Source organism: Microtus pennsylvanicus, chromosome 9 (genome assembly GCF_037038515.1).
Source record: "Microtus pennsylvanicus isolate mMicPen1 chromosome 9, mMicPen1.hap1, whole genome shotgun sequence".
NCBI classification, from domain to species: domain Eukaryota; kingdom Metazoa; phylum Chordata; class Mammalia; order Rodentia; family Cricetidae; genus Microtus; species Microtus pennsylvanicus.
Window position 1 is genome coordinate 47,632,172 of NC_134587.1, and position 22,604 is coordinate 47,654,775.

Consider the following 22,604-nt stretch of genomic DNA (forward strand, 5'->3'; position numbering starts at 1 on the left):
AGGCGTGTGCTCTTGTGTGCAGGCATGTAGAAGAGAGATCAAGACACCCAGTGTTTACCTTTATTGCTCTCTGCCTTATTTTCTTTGAGACAGGGTCTCTCTCGGAATCAAATCAGGTATTTTTTAGGTAGGCTGGCTGACCAGTGAGCTCTCAGGGTCTATCCATCCCTGTCCTCTAACACTGGGGCTACAGATGCATGCAGTCATGGCTTTGTACATGGGTGCCTGGAAATAGAACTTGGGTCCTCATGCTTGCAGAGAAAGTGCTCTTGCCCACTGAGTATATCCGTAGTCCAACTCTGCTGTCTAATAGCTACAAGTAGCATTCACAATCAATCTCTAATGACAGAAATTAAGGTTATCTTAGGTTTCCCCTATTTTAGATATTGTTATAATACCCCGATGGTGTGGGAATTCCTTCTGTATAATGTGAATACCATTGATTACTAAAAAAAAACTGCTTTGGACCTATAGCAAGGTAGAACTGAGTTAGGTGGGGAAACCAAGCTGAATGCTGGGAGAAAGTAGGCAGAGTCAGCGAGAAGCCATGTAGCTGTGCTGGAGACAGACGCTGGATGGAACTTTACCCGGTAAGCCACAACCACATGGCGATACATAGATTAATGGAGATGGGTTAAATTAATACATAAGAGTTAGTCAATAAGAAACTAGAGCTAGGGGGCTAGAGAGAAGGCTCAGAGGTTAAGAGCACTGGTTGCTCTTCCAGAGGTCCTGAGTTCAATTTCCAGCAACCACATGGTGGCTCACAACCATCTGTAATGGGGTCTGGTGACCTCTTCTGGTGTGCAGGCATACATGCAGGTAGAATGCTGTATACTAAATAAATAAATTTTTTTTTTAAAGAAGCTACAGCTAGTAGGCTAAGCAATGATTTAATTAATACAGTTTCTGTGTGGTTATTTCGGGAGTCTGGGCAGCCGGGAAACAGACAAGCAGCCACCTACTACACCCCCAGACGAACAGTTAGCTAAATGAGACACACTGCTGTCCCCCCAACACTGGGTTTTCATGTCCTCAAACAGTAGCCAGTCCTTCCCATGCTAGCAAAGGCAGGTGTGTAAAACCCGTCCCCTCTGTTCTGCCATCAACTAATTGATGTGCGGAGAGCAGTGAAGGAGCTCCCCGGTGGTCGGCTCCGGAGCAAGGCGCGCTTTAATTAATACTGCAGTGAGTACACAGATGGCAGGACAAGCACGTCTTTAGGAGGCACAAAGCTGCCCAGTGGGTGAGCTAACAGGTGACAGAATCAAGATGTCACAAAACTCCTGACAATTAGCAATTGTGGAACATGCTAATGAGATTACAATCAGCGTGGACTATGCCAAGTCCTGTGCTTAAGTACAAACACAGACCGCTCATGGGGAGACCTCCTGATTCAGCAGAAAACTGACCTGGAGGCACTGAATCATAAATTAGTGGTAGGGCTCAAAAGTCTGATCCTAAAGCCATCCACACTACGTCCTGATGCTGTCCCACATCAGCAACAGTCCCCGGAGCTAGACTGCCAGACAGAGGCAACTCACAGCCCTCAGAGCGTCTTCACGTAAGGAACAGGCGAGGCTGGCTTCTTCTATGGCTCTGTGGAGCACACCCAGTGTCCCGCATTAATCTGTGAGGACTTCAGTTTAAATGGTTCAGGATCCTGAGGACAGCTCAGAGCTACAGTGCTACAGCACTTTCCCAGGATACGTGAGACCAGGGGCTTGTTCTCAGCACTGCAAACAAACTATAACTGTCTCCAGTTGGATATGCTAATCACCCTGACTTGATAAGTCCATGAGATATATATGCATTGAAACTTTATACTGTGGCGTAGTTCAGGCAGAGTGCTTGGTTAGTATACATGAGGCCCTGAGTTCGATGCCCAACACCACATAAACTGGCGTGGAGATTACACCCATAATTCCAGTGCTCCATGGAGATGGAGGCAGGATGTCTAAAAGTTCAAGGTCATTCTTAGAGAAAAGGAGACTCATTAAAGAGGCTGCAGATCTCCCTCTGGTCTGCTGGGGACTGAACAGCCTCATGTGCCTACCTGACTTTATGATGACCATTAAAAGGACATATGGAATTACAGCACCTTCTACATCCCACGATGGCATTTCCCCTTCAGGTGTTCTTCGTGTAAAGCTTTGAAAAGCTCTTATTTGTCCCTTTCAGGGTTCAGCTGAAGCAACTCATCTGTACCCATGGGGTCACTGCCCACTGCTACAGCTAGAGCTTGGTGACAATGCAGGAACCGGGGGTGTCCTTACCTCATCTGTAGACCCATTTTCCACCCGGAATCTTCCTGCTCTTTGGATGGCTCCATCAGCGTCACTAGAAATGAGCTAGGGAAAAAAATGTTCAGTTAGCTGGCTGGGCTTCCATTTGCAAGGCTCCCGAGTCTCTCTCCTAGAAGCAATCCCATCTACCAACATGAGCTGGCAGACCCAGCCTAGAAGGAAGGAGTCTCCTATGAGCCCCAAGGCCTTGCAAATCCAAGAGCAAGTCCCATCTAGGGGGAACATTTTCACAAACTGAGAAACATTCAAGCCTATGATTCGTGAGAAAACAGTCTTAATCCACATCACATGTGGACAAGTGGCAGCTCGCAGATGGCACAACTCAGAGCCAAGCCCCAAGCTCAGCCACCTTCTCAGGAGGGCCCAGAGAACAATTAGTGGCTGGCATGAACTCAAGGTGTAACCATCAGAGAAAGCTCTTCTGCTTCATTCAGTTTTAAACAGTCTCTGGAAGGCCAACATGGCCCTTCGAGGCCAACGTGCAGCTTGCCAGCCGACTGCCTGGAGGAGCTCGGGGCTACCCAGTGGTGAGCAGAAAGCAGGCTGGAGCTCGGCCCCGTGGTCCAGAAGCCACTCTCAGGATGTTTTCCTCCCAGCCCTCTCAGAAGCAGCTTGGGAAGGGGTATACACAGGATTTTCAAGTTTTAAGGTCTACCTGCAGTTTGCAGCAAAGGTCTGCCAAAATGTCCACATTTCAAATGTATCCGAGCACACTTGTATGAGGTGGGGTGCTTCTCACCTTTAACTCGGGCTCACCCCCAAAAGCAGAGTACAACCTTGCCATACTGATACCTCATACTTGACTTGTGCTTAGGAGACATGAAGGTGTGAAAGAAAGGGCACACTTTCTGAACCACCCCACACACGCAAATATTTTGTAAAAGATCTGAAAAAAAGATTGGGAATATTTTTCTCATGGTTAATATGAAAACAGAAGGCAGGAGGATCTGAGTTCAAGGCCAGCCAGGTCTGCATAGAGAGCTCCAGATTAGCCAGGGATACACAGTGAGATTCTGTTTCAAAAACCTGGGGAGGGGCTGCTGGAGAGATGGCTCAGCGGTTATGAGCACTCTTACTCTTGCAGAGGAGCTGAGTTCAATTCCCAGCACCCGCACAGTAGCTCACAACCACCTGTAATTCTAGTCACAGGGTAGAGATCTAGCCCCTTCCTTTGACCTCCACAGATATCAGGCATTTACATGGTGTACAATACACACATTAAACAAATCTGAAAATTGCAAAACCAAACCAAAGAGAGTCCTGAAGAGATGGGTCATTTGTTTAGATCACTTGTTGCTCTTGTAGATAACGTGATTCAGTTCCCAGCACCCACATGGTGGGTCACAAATGCCTGTAACTCCAGTTCTAGGGGACCAACCCTCTAGCTTTGTGGGCACCAGGTATGCACGTGTGCAATACAAACATATGGGCAAAACATTCAGAGACATAAAATAAATGAATACAAAACACCCAAAATAAAGAATTTTTATTTATTATACACTCCTATACACCGTGTGTTCTTCTGCCCGACAGTACTGCCTCATTTACCTTCTGTAACAACAATACAGAGTATGCACTGGTGTTGAGAGGAAAAGGCTGAAATCTCAGCTAGGTTACAGGAGCAGTGGACAGAAGCAGAGCTGGGGTGTGACAATGGCAGTGGGCCTCAGAAGCTGGCAGCTACCCTCATCTAACATTGCCTCACCTAGAAGGTCCAAAACAAGCCTAGGTTTTACGACTAATCCTCAGCTGTAACCTCCGGACACAGATGGAAGCGGTCTATGCCTATGGCTGGCTATTGGCAGTGTATAATGCCACACTGTCATAAGGCATAGAGTGAGCAGTGGAATTTCACTAGCCAGGTCTAGCCAGGCATGATGGCACACACCTGTAATCCCTACACTCAGGAGGCTGAGACAGGAGACGGTTGAGTTCAAGACCACCCTCAGTAAGACCCCTTTTCTTTTCTTTTTTTTTTTTTTTGGTTTTTCGAGACAGGGTTTCTCTGTAGCTTTGGAGCCTGTCCTGGAACTAGCTCTTGTAGACCAGGCTGGTCTCGAACTCACAGAGGTCCACCTGCCTCTGCCTCCCAACTGATGGGATTAAAGGCCTGCGCCACCACCAGCCCGGCAGTAAGACCCCTTTTCACAAACAAAACAGAACAAAGCGAAAGGAATCCCAAACTAAACAGGTCTGTCCTTGCCCCTGGCACTTGGGAGGTGACTTGTTAGTCTAGTAATGTCTTATGTGAGTGTCTCTTCTTAAGGACTTCAAGACATACTAGCAAGTAATACAGTAGTTGATGGTGGGGCTTTAGGTCATGTATGTTAGCTTTCCTTCTGGAGGGACTGAAGGCACGTGATCCAATCCGACTAGAAAGCCAGCCAGTCACCCAGGCAGATCTCCGTATAACAAGGCTGGGCCAAGCCAGAGAGGACATCTGGAAGCTCTATGTTGAGGTTCACTTGGATCCTGCTTGTACTGAGTTGAGTCTGTGTTCTTTGATTGTCACAAAACTAAGTGTGCTAACCGGCTATCAATGAGTTCAGAGTCCTAGCAAGTTCTAAACTCTGCAGATGGTGTCAGAGGAAGGGTGGGCTTGTGTACTGACTTTCCCTGAGGTCAGCTCTTAACTGCAAGTGGAAGGGCCTGAGAGAGGGCTCAGCAAGACTGGCAACCTGAGATCAACTAGAATCCACTAAGTTACAAAGAGAAAGAGATTCTACAAAGTTGTCTGGACTCCTGTCCACACGGGTCCAGGGATATGTCCCCACACACAAATACACAGAACTATTCCTTATGAGGAAGTACAGGTCAAAGACAAGGCCTGGGCTGCAGAGACTCTGCCATTCTCACAGGGGAGGCAGCAGGGTTGATGTCTCCCAGACAGTGGACGCTCACGCACTGTTAAAAATGCAGGGAACAGCAAAAGAACCTGATATGCAGTGCTGGTGCAGGCTGCTGAGGGGGCTTGGCATGAAGGGTCTGAGGGTCACATCAGGACATGGCAGGAACAGAGTATCACAGTTCACAATGTTTCCCACAGGGGAAGGGACAGGGGCCACTCATTCTCACTTACTAATCCTGAAGTGTAAGTTGGTGAAGTCCTGGCCATGCAGCCTCATGGAGGACTTGGGAGAAGAGCTGATGCTCACCCATGTGTCTACGGAATGAACATACATTGTTTCCCACTATGGCCAGGCACAGGCACCTGTGTCCTTTCCCTTTGCTGAGATTAGAACAACAGGCACCTCAGCTGGAGAAGTTCAAGAAGAAAGAAGAACACTCTTCATGATTTAATTGTCGAGAGAGTTGGCTCCCTCTGGACTCAGGGTCATGAAACCCAGGCAGAGCTGTACCTCAGATCTTACACTACAGTTCTCTCCCTCTACCTTTCCCCACTACCATCACCATCCAAAATGCCCCGTCTCTCACATGCGCACACATGGCTGCCTAACGAGTCTAGCCATCATCTACCACCGCTTCCTTTCATGCAGTGGCGGGCAGATGTCATAAACCTCAAATGTTTCTGGCCCATAGCCCCACCTCTCTGCAGTTTCTCCTCTTCCCTCATTTAAAAACTATTCTTCTCTACTTAGATGTTCCAACTCCTCTTCCTCATCCACCCAAGTTCCTATAGCTTCAAGATGTCTTCCCTCACCTCCCGCCTGGGCAAAGGTCCACTTGGCAAACTTGTGTTTTATATTCTTCCCTGAGATTACTTGATTCACTGGGTCTCTCTTTGGGCACACCCTCGGTTTCTTAATAAGCTCCATGAGGACAGCATCTGCAAGCATCTGCATCACCACTGCACTTGCAGAGCTGAGGCCACTGTGGGCTGTAGAATAGGTGTTTACTGGGCATCTATAAGCAACAGATGGATGCTAAGATCCTATGGAAGGCATAGTAGGCTCCTTAGTTATGGAATGTCAAAGACATTCTACTGACCTATCACATGGGAAAGACCAAATAGGAGGGCCAAGAAGCCTCAATCAGTAAGTGCAAGGTGAGCCTGGGGAGTCACTTAATAGAATTGTGCAGGCTTCACCAAATGCCCTGAGCATGGGATAGAGCGATTCCCAGATGAGTGATGTGGAGCCGTGGCTGGGGAGGAGGTCCTGCTGGTGACCTGTGGGCTGGATGTACAGTGAGACCCAGCAGCTGGCTAGGGCCTATGAAGACTGTCACATCAGAGATGAAAAGCAGAGTGCCTGACCTAACAAAGGGACCAAACAAAACACACACATCCCCAAAAAACAAAACAAAACACCCCAAACAAAAATAGCCAACATTACAGACAAAGTCCTTTATCACTGTAGAGAAGCTGCTCGTCAGGCAGCCTCCATATCTCAACTACTGCCCACAAACCTCTTATTTGATCTCTTAAAAGCACAGAAAATCTGGACAGAAAATCGAAACTAACCATTTTGTTAAAAGACTGTACTCAGGCTGGGCAGTGGTGCTGCCTTTAATCCCAGCACTCAGGAGGCAGAGGCGGGGGGGGGGGTTCTCTGTGAGTTCAAGGCCAGCCTGGTCTATGTAGTGAGTTCCAGGACAGCCAAAGCTACAGATACACACACACACACACACACACACACACACACACACACACACACACACACAACCCAAAAAATAAACAAAGAAAAAAACTGTACTCAAGAATGACTGCCCCCCCAAAGCCATCTGAACGCCAATAGCACAATCCAGAAATCTCTCTTCCAGCCCATCCACAGGGCACAGAGCTAGATGTTAACAGGGTCCACTCATGCCATCTTCCATGGTGTCAGCTGGACACAAGGCTGGACTTCATTTCCCATGAGTAGCTGATCATTTGACTTGATTCTCTCCAACTGTGGATAGGCTGAAGTTCTGGGTGGCCTGGGCAGAACCACCTTCGTGACAGGTATGACTCGCCCATGGCCCCTTTTCTGGCCACTGGCAATAACCCGGATACCACAGAGACCACAAAACCCAGATAAAGATGGCAGAATCATGCTGAGCCTGAGGGTGTGGAGCATCCCCCAGTCGCTCACAGTAGCTAGCGGGATGCAAGGAAGAATGAGTTCAGCAGGTTTCTCTTCACTGTCTTACTGTCCACAAGGGAGGAAATCACGCAGCCTGTGATAAGTTCACAGTTCAAATGCGGAAACTGACCTGAAGCATCAGAGCATGTGTAGTTAAAGAACTAAGAGCATAAAAGGCTTGGCTGTGTATCCCAGGCTGTCTCTGAATTTATACGCCTCCCGCCTCACCCATGTGAGTGCTGGGATGACAAGTGTGTGCACCACAGCTGCCCATAAATGCACAACTTTTCTTTTTCTTTCTTTTATTTTTAACTTACTTATTATGTATATGGTGTTCTATGTGCATGTATGCCTCCAGCCCAGAAGAGGGCACCAGATCTCATTATGGATGGCTGTGAGCCACCATGTGGTTGCTGGGAATCGAACTCCGGACCTCTGTGCTCTCAAATGCTGAGCCATCTCTCCAGCCCAAATGTACAACTTTTCAAAGCACTTATTCAACTTTAAAATATGGAGCTAATATTGAACAGTAGCATCGACAATTCTATAAAATACTATAAAAGAGAAAAAAAATTGAACAACGTAAAACTGTGTAGTTCCCATTTCAGTATAATGCAGCTGAGTGAGAAATTCAGTTTAAAGGGTAAAGCAACTAACTGGAAGTAAAAACCACACACTGAGAAAACTCGAGTTCAATAAGAAGAGCAAATGTGAGGATTACTTGAACAGCCACAGCAATGAGGACAGTCACAACACGCGGCCACAGGTATTCGAAAAGAACTCATACTCTGAACTGATCAAGCAAGAGGCTGGACACAGGACGCTAGGCATTCACGTCTAGGAGATGTGACAAAGGCCCACAGGGCACAGCCAAAGCAAGCAGGGCAGGAACCAGTAAACGTCAGAGAGCAAAAGGCAGAATGAGAAAGAACAGGGGTGACAGACTGATGGGTGGGGTGGGATACACCTCTCATCCTAGCACTTGGAAACCGAGGCAGGAGGATTGCAGCACCAGCCTTGACTACGGCAAAATCCTGCTTCAAAAGGCAGACAGATGTGCCCTGTCAAAGTGAAGAAAATACAACACTAAGAAGGAAGGCTAATATAAATGAGACAGACAGTTATCTAGGTAAACCAACAGTGGGAATTAACAGAAGAAAGAAATTCAAATGTGTCAAAAATGGTAAAAGCTAAAGAAGGTGTCAGGACACTACCACAGAGGTGGCCTGGCTCTTCTGAGGTGGTGGGGCCTGGTGCCCACACAGTGCAGTGACACAGCCTCATCAGGAAGCAGGGCCACTTCCTTAGGGAAGAGCGGGCCAATCGGGGTAAGGGAGTCAATAGATTTATTACATGCTTGATTTCATAAAAAAATTCTATTTAAACAACACACATTTGTAAAATTTTAAAAATTAATTTAAAAGAAAATGAAAAATAGGAAGAAAAATGTTATTAACTATCATTTAGCAAAAATGTTATTAGTTTCATATTAAAGGTAATTAAATGACAATCTTTTTTAAATTAATGCAAAGTCTATATTTTTTCAAAACCAAAAATCCCTCTCTGTTCTACTTAGCTGCTTTGCTTCTCTGGGCTCATGATTCCCGTTTGGCTTGCACTGTGCACTCGGCATTCAAGTGTATAAGCCATAGAAATATACTGCACTTAGAAAAAACAAATTTTAAAAAGGTTATGTAAAGTACATTTTTAAAAATAGTATTTCACATTTCTCCCCCTTTCTTTAAAAAAATGGGTGGTTGGGAATGTAGGCTGACCAGTTCAAATCTGAGTTTCAGATTTGTTGGTTTTGTGGTCCTGATAGGGGGATCAATTCTTCCTCCATATCTCTAAAGTGAGGACAACAAGGTAGGGCAGGAGAACCAAATTCAAGGTCAGTCTGGGCTATGTGGTGAGTCTGAGGCCAACCTGAGCTACCTACTGAGACTCTGGGAAAAGAATGCAGTGTGTGTGTGTGTGTGTGTGTGTGTGTGTGTGTAAAACAGATGAACATATCTGCGTGTAAGCTTGTAGAGAGAAATCAATAATGTAAAACATATCATGAGCCCAGAATAGTGCCTGGACATAGTAGGCATGCAACAAATACTATACTACTATATTAATATACTATTATACTATATTATCACATAATTGTGATAATGGTTAATATAAGATGTTCCGGTAGCTATTAAAGAACTAATCAATGTATTGTTGATGAAACTGTCTTAAAGCTTGATTTAAAATCTTGGAAGATCTGTTTAAACGCTGGTATATCTGGCAAAAAATGGCGACAGACTATTTTTCAGGACCTATAGGAACTGCTGTACTAACAAAGATAAATGCAACCCAGCTCCTGCCTTAGAGGACCTCAACCCCATTGGGCACACGTGAGAGGGACAGAAACGTATAAACAGATAAATCACAACCCAACCTGGTTAAATACCATAACAACAGAAGCCAGCATAGGGTGCTGTCTAGGGGATGTCAGAGAAAATGGAGACCAGTTCAGCCTGAGGGAGCTTTGGAAGGTTCCAGTGCTATAATGCAATTTATTCTGCAGCTATAATGCAATTTATTCTGCAGCTATAATGCAATTTATTCTGGTACAGGACCTTTGAGAAATGACTTTCAATATAAACAGGTTTATAAAACTATAAACATTGGTCAAGAAAGCAGACTCGTTTGATATTTTATATGCAACTCTCCTTCTCTCTCTCTCTCTCTCTCTCTCTCTCCCTCCCTCTCTCTCTCTCTCTCTCCCTCTCTCTCTCTCTCTCTCTCTCTCTCTCTCTCTCTCTCTCTCTCTCTCTCTCTCTCTCACACACACACACACACACACACACACACACACACACACCCTACACACATATCCTGCTTAGAAGTATTATTCAAAAGGAAAGAAAGCTTGTGCCAACAGAAGTGTAGAGTCTGGAATGTGGTTGTCTCAGGTTCTATCTCCAACACTACCAATAATGATAAATGAAAAGGGGGGTGGTAGGCGGAAAGGTAGGCAGAAGGACCCATGCTGCATCAGTGAGTGGTGCCGTGTGTCTTATCACCTGTTCTGTTGTAGCTCATATCCACTGCACGCAGAAAGGGGTAAAGGAGACCTGCTCTGGGTGGAGGTACCCTTCAATCCTGTTCTGCTGGGACAAAGGACAAGGCAGAGAAAAGGGAAGTCTGGCAGCCAGAGTAATCAACATCTTGGTATTTCAAGAAGTACCGAGGCATTCTCACAGAGAGATGGAAGGGAGAGTCAGGAGAATTGCCTGAAGTGCACAGGCCCGCTAGCCTAGAGTCTACAGTACAGCAGCAGAAACCAGGGAGATGGCCTCAACATGCTTGCTGTGGCACCTTCCATACACAGATACTTACAAACTTGGGAGGTAGTCTTTGCATTACAAGGGTCCTGCTTATTAGCAACTCAATTTTTCCTTTAAGAAAACAGTGGGCAAGATGTGGAGAGGGCTTTCTAGCTGCTGTCAAAGAGACCCTTGATTGAAGAAAGGTAAAGAATTCTGCAGAGCTGAGGGGTGAAGAGACAGAGAAAGAAGTTTGCCCAGAGGACACTTTGAGGAGCAAGCAGAAAGGTCATCTGTGCAGGACCCAAACTCTGTTACCAGGTCAGGCGGGCAGAAGTGAGACTCAGAAGGCTGCGACGGCATCTGGCAGCCGGGTCAGAGGTTGTGGAGGGAGGGTGTGAGCTCAAAGGTCTGAAAGGGGTCTCGGCTTCATGGCCTTGTCATCTAATCAACGGCACTTTGTTAAGCTCAACAGATCTCCAGTTAATATGCAGAGGGCCAAGGGATATTTCCGCATAGGGTTCTTGCACTTGAAGTCACATGAATAGACAGACTTCCCACGTGATTGTGGCACAATCTCTCAAGAGCAAATTGCCTGGAGAGACAGTGCTTTGATTGTTTGATTGCCTGGTAACACGGCACCATCTGCATGAGGGTCAGAGGTCGGAGACATAGGCTTCTGGAAAATGCTCCAGAGAAGCAAATAAGGAGGCAGGACTCTGTGTTGGAGCTGACAACAGAAGGAGCAGTCAACAGAGGATGAACTAAGGTGTCCATGTGGTCTTTTTGTAGTCTGGCCAGTTAATGAATGGTGACTGCTCACAAACAGAAAAGGTGGGGAGGGAAGGAAAGGGCTTCACTGCAAATAGGGAGCGTCACAGAGGGTCCTGTAGCAAGTGTCTCAGAGAACAATCTGCCACTCTGGCCAGCAGCTGCCTGTACCAAAAGATGGCTGGAGCAGGGGCAATGCCCTTCATAGTTGCTCTCTTGCTCTGAGCTTCAGATAGCTGGCATTTTCTCAAGCTCTTGTAAGAAGCTGAGCAAACACTACTTCTATACTCCTCTTCCAACCAAAGCCTCTAAAGCATGTGTTTCATATCAGCACAGAAGGCCCTATCCACCTCACACCACCACACACAGCTACAAGACAGACACCAGCTAGATGCTGGAAATTATCAGGAAGCTTTGTGTAGTGACTGTCCGTGCAGATGCTTGGATCAGAGAAGTAAAAGCGCCAGGAGGCTGGCAGTACCCGAGGGCCAGGTGTGTATATTCTGAATGCTGAAGACACAAGGTCTGGAGGCTGTTTTGTTTTGCTTGAGGATTCTGCAGGAAGAAAAACACCAACAGGACAACCCTCTAACGTAGGAGCCATGAAGTCGTGCTGCCCATGACCATGAGGATAAAACGGAAGCATGCATGCCTGTAACTACTCTTTATTATAAAACTTTAGGGAAGCAGCTGCCGCCCTGAGGGAGACAGAAGACTTGCCCTCTGTACGACAGCATGCTCTGTGGCACAGAAAGGCCATGCACATGGATAGGACAGGAGGCTCCCACAGACCTCAGCTGGAGGTTAGAAAACCCAAGCAGCAATCTAGAAGCCATGGCGCTTGCCTGTATTTACAGCTACATGGGAGCACTGCGCAGGAAGATCAAGAGTTTGTGGTTAGCATGGGCAAGATAGTGAGACTCAGCTTCTTACAAAGTAAAAGAAAACTAGGCAGTAGTAACCCGTAGTTTAGATGCCAGCACAGAATGAAAGGAACAAAATGAACCTAGAGTAGGGAGGACAGAAAGCTGTCACAGAGTGTGGAGGCCTGGGAAATGCTTGCGCTTTTTTTTTAATGTTGGGCATGGAACTTAGGACCTTGATTATGCAGCGAGAGCACTTTGCTAATTCCCTGGTACCTTGACTCTTATTCGAAAGGTCACAGTCAACAAATGAAATTAGACATAAATAAAAAATAAGGGATCTAGATAGGAGACAACGCTGTTTGTGGAAGAGTGTCTATGTATTCAAAAGATGACAATTGGTTTTAAGTAAGAAGCACAATGAAATATAGACGCCTATTTTGTAGCTAATGTAATTGCTAAAGGGACACACACTAAATCTTCCCAGTAATTATCTGCAGGTGGTAGATGTTAAAGATGAATTTAATTGTCCTCTGTTCTTTCCAGTGTTATTTCTTTTCCTTCTTCCTTTTGAGACAGTGTTTCTCTGTGTAGCCATGGCTGTCCTGGTACTCACTCTGTAGATCAGGCTGGCTCAGAGATCCACCTGCCTCTGCCTCTCGAGTACTGGGATTAGAGGCATGCACCATCATGTCTGGCCTCTTCAGTGTATTTCAAACTCTCCTGTAACCAGCATATCTTCTTTTTGGAACCACAGAAGGATATAAGAAATATATCCACTTGTATATGCCCACATGAATATACACAAAGGTAAGAAATGTAACAGAAAGAAACCATCAGACACTGAAGTCCTAGCAGAACTGATGCTCTGGCTAGTATACAGACATCCAGCAGTGCGCTTGGAGCTTGTCAGGGGTACAAAGAATAAGGTGGTGGCCCATGCTAGGCAAAGTAAGGGATGCCTGCGAATAATTACAAGACAGAATATGACTGGCATCTTGAAGAAATGTAACGAGATATAAGGTTCCAGGGGGTCAAAGATGAGTGGTCCAGCAGACAGGAAAGGATGCATGAGTAAGCTGAGACTTGGCAGAGACATGTGGAGATAGGGAGGATGGGAAGGCGTGGGGGGAACTGACAGGTGTGGTAACTATCAGCAGACCCCAAGATCTGAGGTTCACTGATGGATGGGAGCAGGGTTGTAGAAGGCCTGGAACATGGAGCTAAGCATGGACCATCGCCTAGATGCTGAAGACCTGATGCTGGGTACCCGCTCAGCTAAAAGCATCAGGGCACTGCTAGAGCTGTACGTGAGGGCAAGTAACTCTGCACAGCAATAAGAAAGTTAAAATAGCAGCTCCCTGCTAATTACAGTAAGGTAAAGCTAGATCACATCTTATCGAGAACTTTTGAAGGGCTCTTTCAGAATTCGGGGAGAACCAGAGGAAAATGCCAGGTCGAAGAAAGAGGAAATGAAACAGATGGCATGGGAAAGCAAACATCTCTGTTCAGTTCTTATCCGCACTTCTGCAGGAGAACAGACAAGAAACATCTAAGGAAATAAAAGTCACTCTCAAAATCAAATCTCCTAAAAACCACACACTCCAGTCTACTCCAGACATACTGAATCAGAACGATTATCTCCAGCTCCAAGATCATGGGACTTTAAAATGAATACAATCCTCTGCAGATAAAGTATGTGTGGGGGGTTGGGTAACCTTAGCTACCATTTGTGTGTCCATAGGCAAATAAACTAGCCTTTCAGAATCTCAGTGATCTTGTCTATAAAATGGGGTTGATCACAGACTCTACATCTTCATGGTCTTGTGACATTCCAATTAGTTTGCATATACAAAGCACCAAAAGACCACTGGCATTGGTTATGTGCAAAGGCCTTTGGTGCTCTTGTCAGGACCAGTTTGGGTGGCATCAAGAAGGGCAACATAGGAAGAAGTGAGGAGGGAAGTCACGGAACTGGTGTGAGGTTCAGAACGAGAACTCAGAGAATGCTGAAATGTATTCCCGATGTAACAGAAACATATTCACATCTTTCCATCCAGCCCAATTTGACAGGATGCTTTAAAATACTGCAACACAGTAAAAACTACAACTGACCAACTAAAAAGCAGAGGCCAAGAAGCACATAATCTCCTGAGGATTTGCTTTCATTAAGAGGGTAAAGTAATTCATTATCAACAATTATTCACATCTAACAGGAGTAGATGGGGGTGTGAAACTGTGGGCCTTTTCTGGTACAGCAATCATGGTAGGGGACACTGGATTTATTTTGCCGTGATTTTTGCTGCTAAATTCATTTAGTGGGAAAAAAGGGACACAAAGGACCATGGGTCCCTGTCTCTAATAAAGAAGCACCAAAGCTACCCCAGCTGTGGATGGATGTGTGCATCCTGTGAAAACCACGCGGAATGGATGTGTGCGGCCTGTGAAGACCACGTGGAATGGATGTGTGTGCCCTGTGAAGACCACGTGGAATGGATGTGTGTGCCCTGTGAAGACCATGTGGAATGGATGTGTGTGCCCTGTGAAGACCACATAGAATGGATGTGTGTGCCCTGTGAAGACCACGTGGAATGGATGTGTGTGCCATGTGAAGACCACGCTGGGTCTTGTGAAGACCATGCTGGGCCCTGTGAAGACCATGTGGAATGGATGTGTGTGCCCTGTGAAGACCATGCTGTGCCTGTGAAGACCACACTGGGCCCTGACTCAGGGAAACACTGCAAGAAGAGGGCGGAGAACAGGTGCTGGCACCTCTAGTGTGGAGAGTGGAGATCATGCTGTCTGGATTTGCTGGCATCATCTGGTGTTCTTCGGTGGTGTCTGCAGCTGCTAGTACAGTTGTGTGTCCCAGCCATCCGTGGTGTCATTAACCAGATCCTGGTGCTCAAGATGGCCACCAGATGGCTGGTCAGGTGGTGCGCTACCATTCACGTTTTGTTGGTACTGGAAAAGTGAAAGTAGGATGGTGCTTGGGGCAGTACGAGCAAAGCCATTTTACACAGCAGACAGGTGTCCAGGGAAGACAGAGAGACTACCCTGTTCGTGGTGGATGAAGAAAATGCACTTTTGTCTATGCCCTACCTTATGTGTTAAAGAGGATTTGAAGACACTTATGGAAATATATCTTATTCAAAGGATAAACTTAGACACAGCACACAAGAGAATATCAGATGTGGGTAATCAATCTGAAAACAAGAGGGCATTGTATGTTATAGGAGACAAGTTAAAAAAAAACAAAATAAAACAACAACAAAAACAACAACAAACCCAGCTCTGAGCTTCCTGGAGGCCACTGCAAAGAGAGAAATCCTTCTCACCTAGAGAGCTTCCCGCTAGCAGACTGACGGTGAATCTGTGTCTGAGGAAAAGTGTGCTACTTTCTGGTCCTAAGGGAAAAAAATCCTCTTAGGTCCTATTAAAAGAGACACTGACAGACAAAAAAAAAAAAATTCAACATCCTATTGCAAGATACTCCACGATCCACGCGGCTGGTTTTCACTGTCCCTCACAGGGATTTAAAGGTACAGTGTCTGGGCATAGACCAAGAGATGCAGGTCTGAGAGGGGTTAGGCAAGGCGGGCCAAGTGTGTTCCTAGCTCCTGTCTGGCCAGGCTCGATCCAGAAATGAAATTTAAAGTGCAGACATCTCTTGGGATAACTCTTGGACAGAAAATAGTTTGAAATTATACCTTTGAGCTCAAACTTGAAGCAGGCTACTCTGCTCTGCTGATTAAGGGCACTGATGGTCACTTTCGCGATGGACCTGGTTTTCTTAGAAAACACTCAACAGGGAGCAAGACTGCCAGAACGGAGGATTGCAGACTAGTAGCCAAAAAACTTTTTTTTTTTTTTAAATTTATGCCTGCCTGCTTGCCTAAATGTGGACCACATGCATGTACCACTCAGAGAGGCCAGAAGAGGGCGTAGGAGCCTTTGGAACTGCAATAACAGTTGTGCGGCACACACAGATCTGGCAAGTATTAGCCGTGGGACCAGCAGTGCATGGGACCCATTCAGAACTCACAGATGTCTTCTGAGCATCCACAGGATGAGGCACAGCCAAGCAACACCTACCTCATGTGGCTGTCTGTAAGTATTCACTCTCAGCTGCTTCTCACACAGCTCAGCACAGCGCACAGTAAGCATTAATAAATGTTAGAACCAGTAACAACAACAACAGTAAAATAAAGCCAAACAGGAGATGTCTGGTTCCATGTTCATACATTAACATGCTGAAGATCCGTCTAGTGCGACTCTCAGAAAACAGCCTGGTAAAATCTCAAAGTCGGCAAGACTGAGCATCCACAAAGGCAGGCGAGATCATGCTAAGATGCTAGTGAATGCAAGCTGTGTGTCTTGAGGTCCCTCGGGGAGCTGACTTGCTGCATAAGATGCAGACACAAGTCAGATACACTGAGAACATCTGGGGATTGTTGTAGAATGTTTAATTCTTGATATTCCTGAGGGAGATACACTGTCCCCTTCTCTAATATCTCAATTTGGGTGTGCCACATGGAATATGATTTTGTCCATAAAATGTCCACAAAAACAGAAGGCATCACCAGCTCCAAATGGAGAGAGCACAATGTTCTGTTAGGGATGCTGAAGCAGCATCTAAGTTGCTCATTAGCAAGGGATGGCCTCTGTGGAACAATCCCTCGAGTGCGGTTTATATTTGTGCCTGAGCAAAAGGACAAATGACTCCTTCCTAAATTCTGAGGGGGCTGTGTGATAGCTTGGTCAGAAAAGTGCTTGCTACACAAGCATGGGGAGCTGAGCTTGGTCCACGGAAGCCATGTTTAAAAAGCTAGGCACCCATCTAGACTTCTATGTCACCAAGTAAAACTTGTAGTGCCCAGAATGGGTTACATCTTGCTGAGTCACTGGCCAAAGGGGTCCTGCAGACACTCCTACCCCAAACATAATAGGCTGTGGCCAAGGGTATTGGTTTCTCTCTACAACCTGATGGTAAAGTCCTACTGCTGAAGAGACTAATTAGTCGTGCCTTTGAATACGGAGAGATGGAGCTGATGCCTAACTAGAAGTTCCATCCCTGCTGATAGCGTTCATGGGGCTGGAAGGTATCTTACACACTGATGGAGTAGAACAGTGACCATCAGTATCACCGACCCTCTGACCTACAAGAGCAACTGGCCTACAATATATACTGGTGTAATACTGGCACAATGTTATGGGACTGACCCACTCTTTTTGTCTAATATTGGGTTTAAGACCCACTTCATGTGATGAAATCCACACCTGAACACTGTAAAGTCGTGGACCCTGGGGAAAACCTACTCCTGCTATTCTGCTAAAGGAACAGCAATAAAATGAGAAATCTACAACTGGACAATGCAAAGACCAAAAGACTTCTCAGCCTTAAACAGGATTTCTTCATCAACTCTCCCCCAAGGCTCAGGGATAAATATGGTAGAATCAGAGGCGACTCCAAGGAATCAGTGTCTTTCAGACCAACAGGGCTGAAATAATGTGAACTCACAGAGACTGTCGCTGTGTATGTGAGACCTGCACGGGTTCAAATCACACAAAAACCCAGCACGGAGAAACGGTTCTTAAAGAAACGATTTGCAGTTGAAACCTGCAGGGAAAGGGAAAACCAGTTTTCTCCAATGGAGTGTCAATAAGTGTATCAACCACGTTCTAGGGCAAGCTCTGTGCCCAGGAATAGTTGACCAAGACAGAATAGGCTCCATTTGTGTGTGTATATGTGTGATTTCTGTTTGTTTTGGTATATTTTGTATACTTTTGGGTTTTTTGCTTTGATTTTAATTTTTTTTGGATAAAGAAAGAAAGAACATGGTGTTAGGTGGGCAGGGGAGTGGGGAGAATCTGGAGGAGCTGGGGAAGGGGAAAGAATGTGCTCAAAATATATTGTTTAAACTTTTTATAATGACAACAGCAATAATAACAGTATAAAAAAGCTGAGCACTTCTGAATAGACCGAGGCAGGAGGAATCTCCTGGTAGGCCAGCCTAGCCTGACTGCTGAGTTACAAGCCAAGTGAGAGACCCTGTCTCAAAAAGCAACGAGTGTGGAACCTGAGGAATGACACCTGATGCTGACCTATGGCTTCTACACACACACACACACGAGAGAGAGAGAGAGAGAGAGAGAGAGAGAGAGAGAGAGAGAGAGAGAGAGAGAGAGAGAGAGAGAGAGAGAGAGAGAACAACAACAAGAAACCTTTGAGGATCTTCCAATATGAAAGTTTGCAGATTTCAACAAGCTCATTGCCAACCATTCAGACAGCACAGATGCCAGACATTTTTGAGGCCACTCTGAGTTCCTAACAACAAAACCCTGCCACCATCAGAGGGAAGCATTGCTGTGCTTCTTTTCTGCACAGTGGAGTAGCATGCAAACAGAGAGTATGAGCTCACCCACTAAGACATGGACGACAAAGGAATGAACAATATTCCAGCCTGATTTATGATTACTTGAAATCACATGCAGATGGTAACTTCTTAGAAGCATCAAGAAGCAGGGATGTATGACAAACTGCAGCTGGACCGCACTGAGTGCAGGGGTGCATGGCAATCTGTGACTGGATTGCACTGCTCGCAGGGGTGCATGGCAATCTGAGGCTGGACTGCACTGAGCACAGCGGTGCATGACAATCTGTGACTGGACCACACAGAGCACAGGAGTGCATGACAATCTGAGGCTAGACCACACTGAGCACAGGGGTGCATGACAATCTGAGGCTAGACCACACTGAGCACAGGGGTGCATGACAATCTGAGGCTAGACCACACTGAGCATAGGGGTGCATGACAATCTGAGGCTAGACCACACTGAGCACAGGGGTGCATGACAATCTGCGGTGGGACTGTACTGACTGCAGGGGTGCATGACAATCTGCGGCGGGACTGCACTGACTGCAGGGGTGCATGACAGTCTGCGGCGGGACTGCACTGAGCAGAAGTCTATGTTGTGCTCATAGCATTTATCATTTTTACCACATCAGTTTCCTGCCTATCCAGTCAAAGGGCATGAACAAATCAATAAAAGCTACAAACAATCTTTTGCTGTCTCTGACAGCACTTTCGATAGAAAGTGATGAGGGACGGTTGACTGTGCGATAGTTGTGCCTTGCTTAGACTGTTGCCAGGAGAGACTAGACTTGCAATCCATCAGGAAGAAAAGTGGCATATGTTAAGGCAGAACACACAGCAAGCTAATGAGTCTAACTGTGTTGTGGTGGTCAAATAGGCTTGGTTCAGCTTTTCCTTTATTATTTTTCATGGGTTAAACTGCTCTCTAGTTTCTCCCAAGCTAGAACACTCATTCATTCAATCAATATTATTAAGCAACTAATGCTATTATTGTGCTTAGTACTGGGTTATATGAGCAAACAAACAGCTAAGATTCCTATTTGGGCAGAGTCTTAATTTGTGTCCATTCTTCAGGATTAACGGAAGTGTCAGGAATGAGACTACTAGTAGAGAAAGAACGTTCATGAGGTGCTTTTAAACAATCCACTGCAGGAGAGAATGTTGTTGATCCTTGAGGGTGGGGTGGGACATCAACACCCTTAGAGTTTAGTATCCAAGGGAGCCCTGGAGCCAGTCCCGCCATAGATCCCATCAAGTGGGGGGTGACTGGTGACCAGCTACACAGGTGTGATCTGGATCAACAGCATCAATGGCAACGTAGGAACTTGTTAGAAATGCTGACTGTGGGCTAACTCTGCTGCATTTGCAGCTCAGCAGTCCACGCCCTAACAGCTTTCCTGCTGACTCTGGTGTCTGCTCAGCTCCCCTGCTGCTCTCAAGGCCCATCTGGGTATTCTATGACTTCCACAAATCTGTAGAGCTCATGGGTTATAGCCATGCTGTTTCTCTAAGCATCATCACGCTTGCTCTTCATGAAGGCTCCAGACTACTCCACCCAGTCCAGTCTTCATCTGACTATGAAAGTTCTACTTCCGTTACTGAATTTCAGCTTCACTACTGTGGCAGAGTAACATGGAACATGCTAAGTGCTGGGTGCCACTGCCTAATCTCAACCTCACGGCAAAACTATAGAAGAAAATGTTAGTATCCCTAGTCTTTTTGTTTGTTTTGTTTTGTTTTGAGTCAGGATCTCTTTGTGTAGCTCTGGTTGTTCTGGAATTCACCCTGTAGACCAGGCTGGCCTTGAACTCTAAGACCCACCTGACTCTGCCTCCAGAGTGCTGGGATTAAAGGTGTGTGCCACCACCACCCCGTTTAGTATTCCTATTCTATGGATGAGAAAACTGAGGACAAGAGATGCTCAATATCATGTCAGCAGTAAATGCTGAAACAAGAAAGACTTAGAGCCTATGCCAGCAGTCAAGCCGCTTTACTGATGACTAGTGACAGATCTGTGGAGATGTGAACCAGAGCCTGCTTGCTTTGTTACTTCTCCCGGCTGCCCCACCTCTGCTAGGCAGGGTCATTTGTTCATTGCTCTTATGGAACGCCATTGTCAAGGATCCTGCTGCTCACCATATCTGTTATCTAGTCTGTGCCACCTCCTGTAGCCTACTGTCTGTCCTTCATGAGGCCTTCCATGCCATCTTCCTGAGGCTCCTTGCTGGGGCGGGTGGCTCCCTCCCTTCTCTTAGCTCCTATCATGGTATTTCTCTATTAGCCCTTCCTACTCTGAATTATATTCATGCCCAGGCTCCTCGCAGAGAAGCAGTGGTCTGGGTCAGTGGGCTAGGTGTTGACCATGACTGACAGCAGGCACGGAGTCAGTCGGCATGCCTTTGATGTGGCTACCCTTATTCTTTAGATGATGTACGGAATCTGCTCAGCCCCTTAAGAATAAAGACCAAACCTTTTATTTTATACTTTATACTTATAATAATATATTTATATTTATATTCAGCCAGGCACACAGTCCAGTCTGTTATGTATGCTTAGAATCAAACAGAGGGCCATTGGTACTCAACTCTGTAAGCTGCTCTCCCAGTTAAACCCTGTAACGATGCCGCTTATATTCACAGTGGGTACCGGCTACTATGCTAGTGGACAGAAACAACTCATATTTAATTAACAGAACAGCAGAGCTAACGTCCTCAGCCGTGACCAGTAATAACCAGTGCAGTTTACAGACAAATTTTCTCGGAATGGTTCAAATCCCATGCAACTGGAAGACTAAATCACAATCCCATCTTTAAAATCCGAGTCTACCATGTTTTTATTTTCCCTCTTTAAGAAGAAAGTACACTCTAAAAATCATATCACAAACTATAATGTCTCATTATTAAAAAATTAGATACTTCATTTTAGAAATTTATCATCTGTTACAGTATCAATCTGGCCCAACTAATAGGCTTATAACAGGAAAATATCTCATATATTCTAACTCTTGTCCCACACCCAGAAAACAAAGACAAAATCAGAATGCAAATGTCAATAATCATTAAACTTTTAAAACTAGATCTGTAAACTTGCAGGAACAAGATAATATAAAAATAAAATGTTACCTTTCTTAATTTATAAGTTACTTAATTCTATGTACTGCTTAACAGAGAAAAATACCAAGCCACAATATATGTTTAACAAACTGGAAGACACAAGATTAAAAGTACGTAGCAATGAAAAGAAATAAAGATGATCAAATAACCATAATCTTTCAGCAGCTACTGATTCCAATTAAATCATGACATGGCACACATACAGTTTAATAGTAAACATACAACAAAAGGGGTTGATGAGCTTGGCAATTGCCTCTAAGTCTGAATCAATGAACCACTACTGAACAGACAGCAGCAACTTACCAGCTCCACAGATCCATAATGTTTCCTACTGAAATCCCCACGTCTACAGCCTAGGTCTTCTGAGACAGAGCTGGAACAAAAATGCTTCATCAGTATTACACATAGCGATCTGGCTACACACCTTCTGAGAAAAAAAAAAAGGCTGCTATGAAACAGGCTCGCAGTGTCCGGGCACCTCACTGCAGGGGAACCTCCTTGCAACAGACACTGTCCCCAGCAGCCATTGCAGAGCCAGGCTTTCATCAAGCCCTCAGTCAAAAGAAAAACGTCCAAGTCATCCCTAGAAGTACAGGGAATGATTAAATTAAAAATTTAGTTCATTTGAAATCAATTGAAATCCCCAAAGCTATTGGTGGATTATGATTTCATTCCGTATCACCGAAGGGATGGCAGCCCTGCAGGAACTTGAGGCAAGGGACAAAGCTGCTGAACCAGATCTTGCAATTATCTTTTGCTTAAAAGAGTGGAGTCTCTTTGTCCCAAATATGCAACATAAAAATAGCCAGCATCATCTAAAGCTGTATTTTAAGAAGGAGACAAAATTCCCA

At 45.6% G+C, this 22,604-nt stretch overlaps 1 protein-coding gene across 7 annotated transcripts in view; it reads right to left on the reverse strand.

Moving 5' to 3' along the window:
• The window catches only part of Garnl3 (GTPase activating Rap/RanGAP domain like 3), a 146,405-nt gene that overhangs the window by 76,037 nt on the left and 47,764 nt on the right, over positions 1-22,604 (reverse strand). For all 7 annotated transcript variants that reach the window (XM_075985910.1, XM_075985911.1, XM_075985908.1 and 4 more), the window contains 2 exons: positions 22,057-22,126; positions 2,277-2,351 (listed from right to left, as the gene is read on the reverse strand). In XM_075985910.1, coding sequence (XP_075842025.1) covers positions 2,277-2,351; positions 22,057-22,126 — 145 coding nt within the window. The remainder of the gene's footprint in view (positions 1-2,276; positions 2,352-22,056; positions 22,127-22,604) is intronic.